The sequence below is a fragment of the Sturnira hondurensis genome, unplaced genomic scaffold, assembly GCF_014824575.4.
Source record: "Sturnira hondurensis isolate 20B ecotype Veracruz unplaced genomic scaffold, ASM1482457v3 Scaffold0000256, whole genome shotgun sequence".
Taxonomy (NCBI): domain Eukaryota; kingdom Metazoa; phylum Chordata; class Mammalia; order Chiroptera; family Phyllostomidae; genus Sturnira; species Sturnira hondurensis.
Window position 1 is genome coordinate 1,378,480 of NW_028072887.1, and position 12,158 is coordinate 1,390,637.

A 12,158-nucleotide genomic window follows, 5' to 3' on the forward strand; every position below is an offset into this window, starting at 1 on the left:
TGCCAGTTGATACATGTGGAGTCCTCTAGAAATGCCAGTTGTAATCTGAAATAGTGGTAAACTGAAGAACTTCTGTCCTCAGCCCTGTGGAAATCTCAGTGACCAAATCAGTCAACCAGTGAGCACATATATTTATGGAGCAATTCTCTGAGCGTCCTTAAGTGACAGGCTACTGATAGGAATAAGACCTTGCGCCAGATGTGGAGGCACTCAGGTCTGATGAGGGTGATGGTTGTAAGTAGTGACCATACCTGTGTGAATGCTGGAATATAGACCCGTGGGAATTGATGAGAAAGTGTGATCTCAGCCTGCAGGGATGAGCAGACATTGCAAAGAGATGACGACATTGGAGCTGAATTTATGGTGATGAGTGAGTTTATGCTGGGTCAAGGAGGGAAGGGCATCGGCAGTGAGGGGAGGTGAGAATATAAGAGCTTGGCATCTTCAGGGAGTAAACAAGGGTTCAGGGGGAGAAGGCCATAGGCATTTGGATGTATTGGGGTGAAGGTGAGATTGGAAAGGTAGCTAGGGGGGACAGGGAAAGGTTTTATATGTTACATTACAAGCTTAAGTTTTTCCTCTTTACATTGGGGATCTATAAGATTTTTAGGTAAAAGTCCAGATAGTAAATACTCACATCTATGAAGGCCGTAAGGTTTCTGGCACAACTATTCAATTCTGACCTTGTAGCACAGAGGGCAGCATAAATAAGATGTAAATGCATGGGCGTGGCTGTGTTCCAATAAAAGTTCATGTACAAAAACAAGCAGTGGGGAGGATTTGACCCAAGACCTGTAGTTTAGCTCATGGGAACCTGGGGAAGTTGTTGAATGAAGGAGGGATATCATCAGGTGGGTATTTAGACGGAACCGTGGGGACTGCTAAAAAGTTGATCCAGTTACATGAAATCAATACTGATGTTATTATTATTTCTGTCATTTTAATCGCATATGCAGCTGTATTACAAACATGTTCTTCCTGGCTTTTACATAGTTCTGGCCTGAATTTTGAATTTTATACAGTTGTAATAGGAAAATGTTATTCCTGGCTTTTGAATTCTTTAGAAAGTAATGAACTTTTATTTGGATTGGGAAAAACCTGGGAGAGGAGCATGTATTTCCCTACTTAATTTTGTGGACAGGAGGAGGCTCTTTGGCAGCCTCTACTACGCCAGGCAGGCTGTTAAGAACTGACTTCAGTTTTTCCAGGATTGTGCTGCCCTGCAGTAGATTGAAGTGGCCAGTAAATTGAGGTGCAAAGAATTTCAAGGTACATCAAACAGGCTTATTTTTAAAAATGCATTTTAACATAGCTCAGGGCTTTTCAGTGACTCTGCTTTCTTTCCCAGTTTCTAATTTTTTAAATGACGTCCCTTTTGGCAGATCAGCAGTCGGGGGCCTTTGCTTCAGTTTGCAATTCCGGGACCTTAAAGTAAAGCTGTGCAGCAGCGAAGACTCACGTTTGAAGCCTGTGTTTAATTGAGCACCCCTTTTAAGTCTTCAAACATCACCTCATGAAAACCACTATGCTTTCTGACTTTTCGTCTTCTCATTTTTATTAAATTTCTGTTTCTAGGCAGAAATTCGTACGGATTTTAATATTCTCTACAGTATGATGAAAAAGCACGAAGAATTCCGGTGGATGAGACTGCGGATCCGGCGCATGGCTGATGCGTGGATCCAAGCAATCAAGTCCCTGGCAGAAAAGCAGAATCTTGAAAAGAGAAAGAGGAAGAAAGTGAGTTTGTGGTTAATTCCATTCAGTTAGATGTTGGTTTTCTTTTAAAATTCAAATTTGCTCGGAAACAAGACTAAGAGAAGTGTTATGCCTCAACGACCTTCCTTCAGTGGGAACCCGCCCAGTCTCTCCAGTGGGAACCGGCCCCTTTTGCGTTTCCTTTGCCGGCCGCAGTCTTCCTGCTTAGCTGGGTGCACCCAAGCAGAATATCTGCCTGGAGGATTTTCCTTTGAACCATCTGAGTCTCTCTCTCGGTGGTGTCAGGAAACTCAATCCTCTTTTCTTTACCCAAATACAACCTTTGAGAACTTCCTGTTACATCGTCGTGACAATTTCATATTTTCAGAGCTTGTCAGTTCTGGGCTTTGGGCAACTGGTGAGTTCCATTACTGCTCTGTGGGTTGGTGCTTCTGCTTTCATTCTTGAAAGAGAAATACTGTGAATTAAACTTGAGCCGGTTTGTTCGAGTTCATGAGGAAATGCCTGGGAAACCTCTAGAAAACTCCTGAGCATGGGAAGTTCTGTGCCCTGTTAGTTAGAGACTAAGTGACTGTGGCTCTGGATGAATTGTTCTGATGATGAACAACTGAGCAAGGTAAACAACATGTTCCTATATCTAAAAATAAATGTAAAATGTGTTTGATATTATTTCTAATTTGGTTAATTTGATAGCCCTGTAAAAGAAAGTACAGATGTGCTTCCCAATCCCAAGTCACAGTTTGGTGGGTCAGTTCTGCTCAGATCCCTTGAGTTTATGAGACGGCAGCGCCAAACTCCCTGGCACTGAGCGGTCTTCCACAGAAGAGTGCGTGGCTGCACAGCAGGTGGGCAGTAAAAAGAAGTGAAGAGCATTTCTGTGGAATCCTGTGCAGTAACCTCCAGGATACGTTGCTAGGTGGGGAGATGTTAGGTAGAGAATGGGAAACATTATTTTTTGAGGGGAGAGAGAATTTATCTATAAGTCTATATCTATACTTCCACATATACATAGAGGTGCATACATATATACACACACATTTAAAATGTATATTTAATATACATATACACTTCTTGCTCATATTTAAAAAAAGGTTAAAATGGTAAATTTTATGATATATATATATATCATAAAATATACACTATATATAAAGTGTATACTTATATATATACACTTTACCACAATAAAAAAGCTCAAATAAAGAGAGGGAGGAAATAGCGTCGAGGCAACAAGTGTAGAGAACAGACAGACTTCTCTGAATATCTTACTTTGTAGATTTGATACTGGAATCATTTTATAGAAGTGTAAAAACTTAATTACCAGTAAAAAGCAATACTTGAAAATCACAAGGAATATAAGACAAATCAACTCATTTCATATGTAATTTTATACAAATGCATAAAGAAGTACCATTTTTTACTGATTTTAGAACATAATCAATTGGACATTTCCTGATGGGATATCACAAGGGGCAAAAAAACTGCCAAAATATCTCTGAACAGCCTTGGCCCAGTGGTTCAATTGGTTGGAATGTCATCCCGTGCACCAAAAGATTACAGGTTCAATTCCCAGTCAGGGCACTTACCTAGGTTGTTGTTTTGATACTCAGTTGCAGGGGGTACAAGATGCAACCAACTGATGTTTCTCTCACACATCATTGTCTGTCTGTCTGTCTCTCTCTCTCTCTCTCTCTCTCTCTCCCTCCCTCTCCCTCTTCCTCTCACTCTTGTCCTCTCATTCTCTTCCTCTCTCTAAAATCAATAATAAAATATCCTAAGGAAAGGATTAAAAAATATTTTTAACTTTTACTAATCATGTAGGAGGTGGGTAGTGGTCATATTCTTATTCTGAAGCCATTGTGTATAGTGGAATAAAGCAAGTAATTATGTTAGTGTACTTTAAAAGTGGGATTTCCAATGTGGGAGAGAGGAAATAACAGACGTCAGATAGGTAATGTGACGTAAAATACTGTGATCCTGAGTTTGAATTGGAAAAGCCAGTGAACTCATGATCAGCTTTATCCGTGAGGAGAGACTCGTTTTCTAGTTGTGTGCTGTGGAGAGGCCTACGGACGGTGGTAACCTAGAGCACTGGTCACACTGGACTTAGATCTTTGAATGCCCTTCCCACCACATGATTGGAGGTCCTTAGAAAACTGGCTGATTAGAGTCTGAGACAGAATGTATACAGTGAGGTTGGAACACCTTGTCATACCAAGAAACTATCAAAGACTGAAATTTTACTAACCTTTTTAAAAAATGTAAACTGTGTTTCAGAGTGCTCAAATAGTCGATATAGGGCAGTTTCTCTTTATAGAAGTATTCCTGCTAATAAATGCAGAAGAAATGAGAGAACATCACCACTCTGCCACCCCTAATGGATGAATGCATTTAATGATCATCAAAATAGCTGCTAACATCACAAAACAAAGATTGTTCCCACCCATGGAAGGAGGTGCACAGCACTACCTGCGAAGTAGTATTGCCAAAAAAACTGAATATGAGTTTGGCCGTGTCTGTAGCTCTAATTACTGATTTACCATAAATACAATCAGCAAAATCCAGAGTGTGAGAGAGACTACTGGATATACAACCTGATTTCTTTGACAAATGAATTACAAGCCCCTCACCACCCCTACTCCACTCCTCCCACCCCTGCAAAACAATGATCAGGCATTACTGTAGGTTAGAGACAGCTAAGAGACATAGGAGGCAATTATAATTTATGCACTTTGTTTAACTTCTGACTAGAACAACTACAGGAAGTGTAAGCACTAACTGGGAACTGGGTAATAGCAGGAACTAATAGCTATTCTAGGGGCGTTAGTGATGTTATGGTATTTTTAAGTGAAGATATGTTTCTTTTAGAAATATAAATTGAAATCCTTATAGGTGAAAACATGATACCTAGGATTTGCTTCAAGGTAAGCTAGAGGGGTTGGGAGAAAATGAGGGGTGTACATTAACTAAGATTTGTAAGAGTTACTAATTGTTGAAGTTGTATGAGAAGTACATCAGAATTGACCTTATTGTCATGTCTGCTTTGGTGTGTATTTGAAATTTTCCATATTATGAACATAAAAATATTTCAACTGTGGAAAATAGCCCAGTGTCGTTGAAAAAAATTTTATTGTTCTGGCTCACCCTCCTTTAATTTTGAGTTTTCAAATATATCCTTCTTTTTAAAAGAAGGCTGACCTGTCCTATCTCCTCCTCATAGCTGCACTGAAGGCAGTTGTTCCTCTAAACCAACAATGGAAAAAATCATTTCCTTCCTTTTTTTCTGCTTTGTAGAAAAACTGCTTACCCCACGTTGAGATTTCATTACAAAGTAAACATGGCATTAGAATTGGTCGATGGCTTTTTAGTGTGTTGCTGTGGAGTTTGTACTTGGTTCAGTGGGAATCAGCATGTGCCTCTGCTTGGTTTTTTTCAGGTCCTTGTTCACCTGGGACTCCTGACGAAGGAATCTGGATTTAAGATTGCGGAGACAGCTTTCAGTGGCGGCCCTCTTGGTGAATTAGTTCAGTGGAGTGATTTAATTACATCTCTGTACTTACTGGGCCATGACATTAGGATTTCAGCTTCACTGGCTGAGCTCAAGGAGTAAGGAGATTATTTTTCAATTTTAGAATCAGAATACAAAAAGAAATTGTAAACTCTTAAAGTCCTCTATTAGTGTGTAATTTCTTATGGAGGAAAATGAAAGTGATAATTCACTAAACAGGAGATAAGAAGATTATTTTCAGGAGCTAAATACATACACTGTGAAAAGGATAATATGTTTTCATTGTAGCTACAGGCCCCAGAGGCTTCATAAATGAATGCCAGAAAATTCAAATTAAGGGGTTTATTCTTTGCTATTACAGGTGCTTCCAACATCTGCAGCACAAAACATTATTGACTTTTCTAATTCCCTGTCTTTTGCTGAAATTCATACCATTCCCTATTCAACATCATCAAGCTTTCTAAATCTTAGAACAGAGCAGGTTCCTGTTTATAATTTAATTTGGATAGAATGAGTTTCCTGAAAGCCCTGATCCAATCCTTTTTCCATTAACCACCTTTCACCGCGGAGTCTGTTAACTCCACTTGGGTTTTCTCTTTCACTGAAACTTGCTTGTGGCTGTAGCCCTCTCTTGATCGCCTGTAGATTGACACAGCTGGCTGAGCAGGAATGCTTAGAGCCCCCTCGCTCCTTTCGGGTAACTGCCCACTGAAATCCGCCCCCACTACACACACAGCCAGGTTGTTGTGTTGCAATCGGTCAGATGTTGTAGAAGAGACATGTTGAATGAATGTTCTGTGTTCAACGATTACGGCCCACCTCACTCCTACTTTACTGTTGAAGATATTGACTGCCAGACAGGTTACCTGTGTTAAAGTCCAAGGTCCACACCTGATCAGTGGCATGTTGAGATGAAAGCAGTATCAGTAAGATAATACTGGCTTTCATTTGTTAAATGATTTCCATATGCTGAAACTGTGATCAGGGCTTTAGTTACAATAACAGTTTCAACAATGATGACAACCACAATGGCTGTTAACACAGCTCAGATTTGCTGAGCACTTACTGTGCATCAGATAGTAAGCGTTTTATATGCTTTCATCTTGTTTAGTCCTTAGCACAAACCTGGAAGTAGATGTTGTCACTTTCTGCATGTTAAAGATGAAGAAACTGAGGTTCAGACCACAAGTGAATTGTTTAAGGTCACATGGGGAATATGGACTTGAGCCCTGTGTCTCTCTGACCTCAAAGCCTGTGCTGTTGACCTCTGTACTACATTGCTCCTTTTAGGTCTGGATAAACCCAAGTTCTTTCGAACCCTTAATTACCACTCTGTCCCTTTTGCACACTGCCTCCTGTTGCCTCCCTCCTTACTTTGAAACACACTGTGCACACTGCCTATGAAGTAGGTGCATTCATGCAGTTAGCACTCATTCTCTCAGTGCTTCTTGATATGGGATATACAGATATGACCGGTGAGTGCTCAAGGAGGTGCCAATCTTTTGATAATTACAATCAATACATTACGTAATAATTACAGTAATTACAGTGTGCATAGTACTAATTGAGGTGTGAATGCTATTATGTAAGCATGTGAAGTGAAGAAACTGTGAATGTTGTTCTCCACTGTTATTTACCACCAGAAAAGTGCCTAGCATACACTGGGTGCTCCTAACTGTTGACTGAGTAAATGAGTGAAAGGGTGAGTGAGTGGATGGATGGATGACGGGGTGGGTAAACAAAGGACACTGTGGGAGCCCCAGGGACAAGTGCTTTCTAGGAAGGTCAGGAAGGACATATTAGTGGTCTGTCAGGAAAAGACTTAGTTTTGTGGTCAAGAGGAAGTCTGTAGAGGTCTTTAAGCATTGGTGGTAGGGGACAGATGTCTCTTATTTAGGAAGATAATTGTGGATGAGCGTAGAGCAGTGGGTCCCAACGGTGCCTATACATTAGAACTTCCTGGGGGTCTTTAGACTTTCACAGCCCAGACCGTGTCAGACTAATTAAATCACCACCTTTGGGGACAGGACACAAACATAAATAAGTACCTTCTGATGCCTTCAGATTATTCCAGTGTGCAGATAAGTTCGGGAACCAATGAATACTGGGTAGACCCATTTTTCCTGCTGGGAAAAAATGGCTCTAGCAGGCCAAGTCTAGCCCTGCATGTTTTTGCTACTGAAGTTCCATGGGAGCTGCGCCCATTGCCCATGTATTGTCTGACTGCTTTCGCTCTACAATGGTAGAGTTGAGTAGCTGCCACAAGAGAAATTGTGGCCTTTAGAGATGAAAAGTGTTTACTATCTGCTCATTTACCCCCCCCCCCAAAAAATCCCTCAAATTCTTGGGGAGAAATTGCTTCTAGGGACCAGAACTGAGGACCAAGGTGCTCAACAGTGTCAGTTTGGAGTTAGCTGAGTCCTATGTTTGGCTCTTGTCCTCTGAAGTAGCATGTTCACCCGTAACTCTGCAAAGGGCTCTTGGGCCTGAGCAGGGATAAATGGCCTCAGTGATGACCACCTCTAGGAGAATGGCAGTACCCTTAGCAGTGTACTCCCACTTGCAAAGTTGGTGCACAGTCAGGTATGTTAGCTATCTGAGTACAAGTGTGGGTTTGTATGGATGGGTGGGTGGAAAAAGGGTAATGGAAAAATATAAACCATAGTGCCAGTCCGTCATACAGTCTAATCAGAAGGAACAACTTGACGTAAGAGAAGAAACTAGGAAACAGCACAAGGCACTATAGAAAGAAGTTTACACTACATAAGCTGGAAGTAGTAGAGGTCAGAAATAGGAGATCAATGAGGGCTGGAATAATAAGAAACTAAGTCACTGAGTATCTAGCGTACATTGGACACTTTCTCTTCAATACCTCATTTAACCACCGAAGAATCCCCAGGAGGTCGCTATCCAATCTGGTTTTCTGGTGGGTGTCTTTTTGTTTGTTTGTTTGTTTGTTTGAGAATGAGGAAAGATTCTGAGATTAAGTAACTTGTCTCAGATCTCACAGCTGCTACAAAGGGGAGAAAATCAGACCCATCTCTTGCTGGGTTTCGAAAGTGGTATTTGCACACCTTCGTTTGCTCTTGCAAGAGCCAAAGTCAGGACTCTGGGTGGGCCTGGGTGGGCCTGGGTGGGTGGGAAGAACTTGGATAAGCAGTGACTTGGGAAGGGCCTGCCATTTTCCCCATGTGGATTATTGGATGTTTATTTGGCTGTTAAAGTTGTTAAGTATAGTACCTTGAAGTAAATTGTTTCTTTTTTCCCCTCTCTTCTGCCCTTTCCCTAGAATAATGAAGAAGGTTGTAGGAAACCGATCTGGCTGCCCAACTGTAGGAGACAGAATTGTTGAGCTCATTTATATCGATATTGTAGGACTTGCTCAATTCAAGAAAACTCTCGGACCATCCTGGGTTCATTACCAGTAAGTGCTACATGCAGTTCTTAATTTTGTAGAGCTTTTTATTATTATTTTTAAACATACAGTTGAATGATTGTAGGTAGAAAAAAGCTTATCAAATATCTTTTGAACTGTGTGGAGTATGTTTCTCGTTTCTGAGTTGAAATTCAGATTCTGTGCAACAACTTTTTACTTTCAAAGGCTATTCATTATATTCATTGATTTCTTTTAAGAATAGAAAACAAATGTTCAACCTCCTTTTTACCCTCCCTAATACCTCTCTGAGTATGTGTACAACAATTTCATCTATTTAATCAAATAACAATTTTGATGAAATATGGACAGTGTCATTTCTTGTGTTTCTTAGGTTTGAGATTAATGACTCATTTCTCTTCGCCTTTCCACCAGCAGTGTTTCTGGGAGAAAAAGCTGGAGGGATGGCTTGTCTGAATGCTGGGGTCTGGCATTTTCTGCAATAAGCCATACTCATGCTTATACGACTGGAATGCTGTGCTACCCTGTCCAGAGTCTTCACTAGTTGGTGGAAGAGCTCTGTGTTCCCCTTGCTGTGGGTGTAGGGCACCATTTAGTATTTGAAACTATTATCAGTGGAAATTGGGCTCTTCCACGAGATCACAAAGAAAGCATCCAAGGTGCCACGCACAGGAGACTGTGATGTGGCAAGGTTTATTCGGGTGGAAATAGAAGCTGCCCTGAGGGTTTCCAGTGTCCCATCTCTGCCTCTCCTGCCATGGGAAAAGTCCAACCTTGTCTTCAGGAAGGCCAAAACGAAAGCCAGTGTCCAGCGTTTTTTCTTCATAGCAAAGCTTAGTCCTTTGAAATCCACGAAGTCAGCTGCGGGCATCCCAGGAACTTGCTAGACTTCCTTGGTCTCATGCTCCCAGGTGAGAGAGCACAAACAAACAGGGTGTGTGGGGGTTATGAACAAGAGAGAGAGCGAGCGAGCGCAAGCACTTCTTTGTTCCCCTGGGGTTATATTCAGGAGATTTTTCAAAATAACCAACCAACTTTGGGGGGGCTTTTGATAGGCCCACCCCCTAGTTAGACTGACAAACCTCTGTGGTCAAGTACCTTCCCCTGGGCACCCTCTCCTCCAGCAATCTGGGACCAGAGGGGGAAGGGAGGAATGTTAATCCGCTTGGCAGAGGGATGCTATGATCCCCTGGGATGTGAAGCTGCAGCTTCCTGGTGAAGCAAGGAGGCTCATGCTTCCAGTTTATTAAGCTCAGTGTCTAATTTTCTTTTCTCACTGTCTCACTAATAACTGGTTAACTACCTAGGTAATAAAACAATTTTGCATGATATACAGCATAACACTAAATGACATTGAATTACATAATGAAGTTTATTCATTTTTCAGTTTTCTTTCAATCCTTCTGAAAAAGGCTTGGTTTGATGTTACTGTCTCTCCAACTCTACCTTTAACACTGCATGCATGCATTTTTAACAGTGAGGGTACTGCGCATCCTGGCCTTCAGCAGGCAAAAGTCACGTGCTCTTTTGTTGTCTTCCATTTATTGCAGTTGATACTGGCTTTTACTTATGGTCTATAAAAGTTTCCAGTACATTTTATAAGTAAATAAATTTAAATAAATATTATATTTATTTAATAGTGTTGCTTGAATTTGGGTGAAAAACTTGATGTTAATACCACCTTTATCAAGGATAGTAAATGTTAGTCTATAATTTAAGCCAACTTCCTAAGATAACACTCTGAAAATCTTTCAACTAGAACGACTTGGAAACCCCTCCACATGTTTCTTTTCTATTGGTATTTGGTAAAGAGATGTTCTCATGTGTTCTTTTTAACTTCACCAATAAATGAATCTGTAATGGCTTGAACTAGGTTTCTTCATTTCAGGTTACTTTATAGTTTAATATTATTAACTTTCACCTCCCAGGTTATGCCGCATTGGTAGTCCTTTAGAATTGGAAGCAATGAAACTTCAAAATATCAAGAATCTTACCAAACAACACAGAGGGGAAAACACCGAGTCCTAGACTGTCCTTGCAGTAGCAATGATTTTCTCACTGGGCAGTTAAATGCTCACGGGCAGAGGAAAGGGGCTGATTGAGGAGCAACTGTGTGCTTTTCATTGCCTTTAGATAGACTCATAAAATAGCAAAATAAAAATTTGGTTTGGTCCTGGATAGCACTCTGCCCTCTGCATCAGGTTTTTCCTGGTTTGGGTTTGCTGTTTTCTTGAAATCGTCATGAGTCCCTGACCATCAGATTTGTTCTCAGTTATGTGGAACTAACAATCTCTCTTGGTCAATGAGCCATGTGAGTAAACAAACATATTTCTTTTTTTAGCTACAGCATTAAAATTGAAAGGAAGGCATTGTTGTTGTGCCCTGGCGTTTTGCAGATGGCAGGCATCTGATGAATGTGTGATAGGAACTGGCCATGGTGGGCAGCCCTGGACTCACGTGTCCTCACCATTAAGAGGGGCTGTTTGGATGGGAAAATACTCTCAGTGCTGGTATCCAGGTCAATTAAAAAGGACAGTTTCACTATTAAAATTGTCACGATTGATCGGTGCTTGTTGGGTGAAAAGACGCCCTCTCGGGTTTGTGGCGGAGTGTGATGTGTACCCCTCCTTGCTTTTGTAAATCATCTACGTAATGGCATTGGTGAGTCACTGGCAGGAGGTATGATGGCGTGTTAGCCCTGCAGTCTTTGTGGTGTGCTGAGGCTAAATTTTCATCAGAAGCCCAAGCAGGCTTTCTAAAAACTTTATTGCTTACGTCTTTGCTTTTTGAAGAGTAGAAATTGTCAGGGCTGTCTATGTTCATTTTGGTTGATGGTAGATGGTATGAATTCCATTAAGTGTGAAGTTACCTTCTGATTTTTCATTTAGGGGCAAACCCTTGAGTCATATTGATCTGGGAAAACATTGATCTTGTAAATTCTTTCCGGTTTATGTAGGGACCCAGAAAACTCAAGTGTTTATTTAGTACTTATATGACTAGTGTACTGCTAGGTAATGCAAAACTCATACCTGTTTTGCTTCACGTGGGGCCTTTGCTGAGCACTGAGAATACACAAGACAGTGCAATTCAAACAGTCTAACATGCACTATGACATCTTACATCAAACTCCAAATTGGAAAGGTCCTGGCAAGGAGGTTGGAAGCATCCATCTCATAATAGTGTGGTTCAGAGCAGAGGGAATATTCCAGGAGTTGTTTGGCGTAACTGCAGGAATCCCTGGTAGAAGTAGGCCAGCTGCTTGGGCGGCAAGGCAAGTAGCTTTTTAAGTCATCAGTCTGTTTCTGATGCTACACACACACAAAAGACATTAGAGGAAGGGCCTAAATAAACACAATTCTAAAATACACATATGTAGAACACAATTGAAAAAGAAAAGCTATGTTAAGCCTCCTCTGTTATAGAAGGAGATCAGTTTCCTGCTTCGAGTTGTAAAACAAACCCAGATAAGCTAAAAAAAAAAGACAATTTCTAAATCAGAGCTTCAAGTATGAGGATGTAGAATTAGGAGTATCCGAGACATGA

The 12,158-nt window shown here is 40.9% G+C and overlaps 1 protein-coding gene across 5 annotated transcripts in view; it reads left to right on the forward strand.

Annotated features, from left to right (window-relative positions):
• The window catches only part of MGAT5 (alpha-1,6-mannosylglycoprotein 6-beta-N-acetylglucosaminyltransferase), a 358,323-nt gene that overhangs the window by 217,383 nt on the left and 128,782 nt on the right, over positions 1 to 12,158 (forward strand). For all 5 annotated transcript variants that reach the window (XM_037068662.1, XM_037068737.1, XM_037068872.1 and 2 more), the window contains 3 exons: positions 1,576 to 1,737; positions 5,150 to 5,319; positions 8,511 to 8,645. In XM_037068662.1, coding sequence (XP_036924557.1) covers positions 1,576 to 1,737; positions 5,150 to 5,319; positions 8,511 to 8,645 — 467 coding nt within the window. The remainder of the gene's footprint in view (positions 1 to 1,575; positions 1,738 to 5,149; positions 5,320 to 8,510; positions 8,646 to 12,158) is intronic.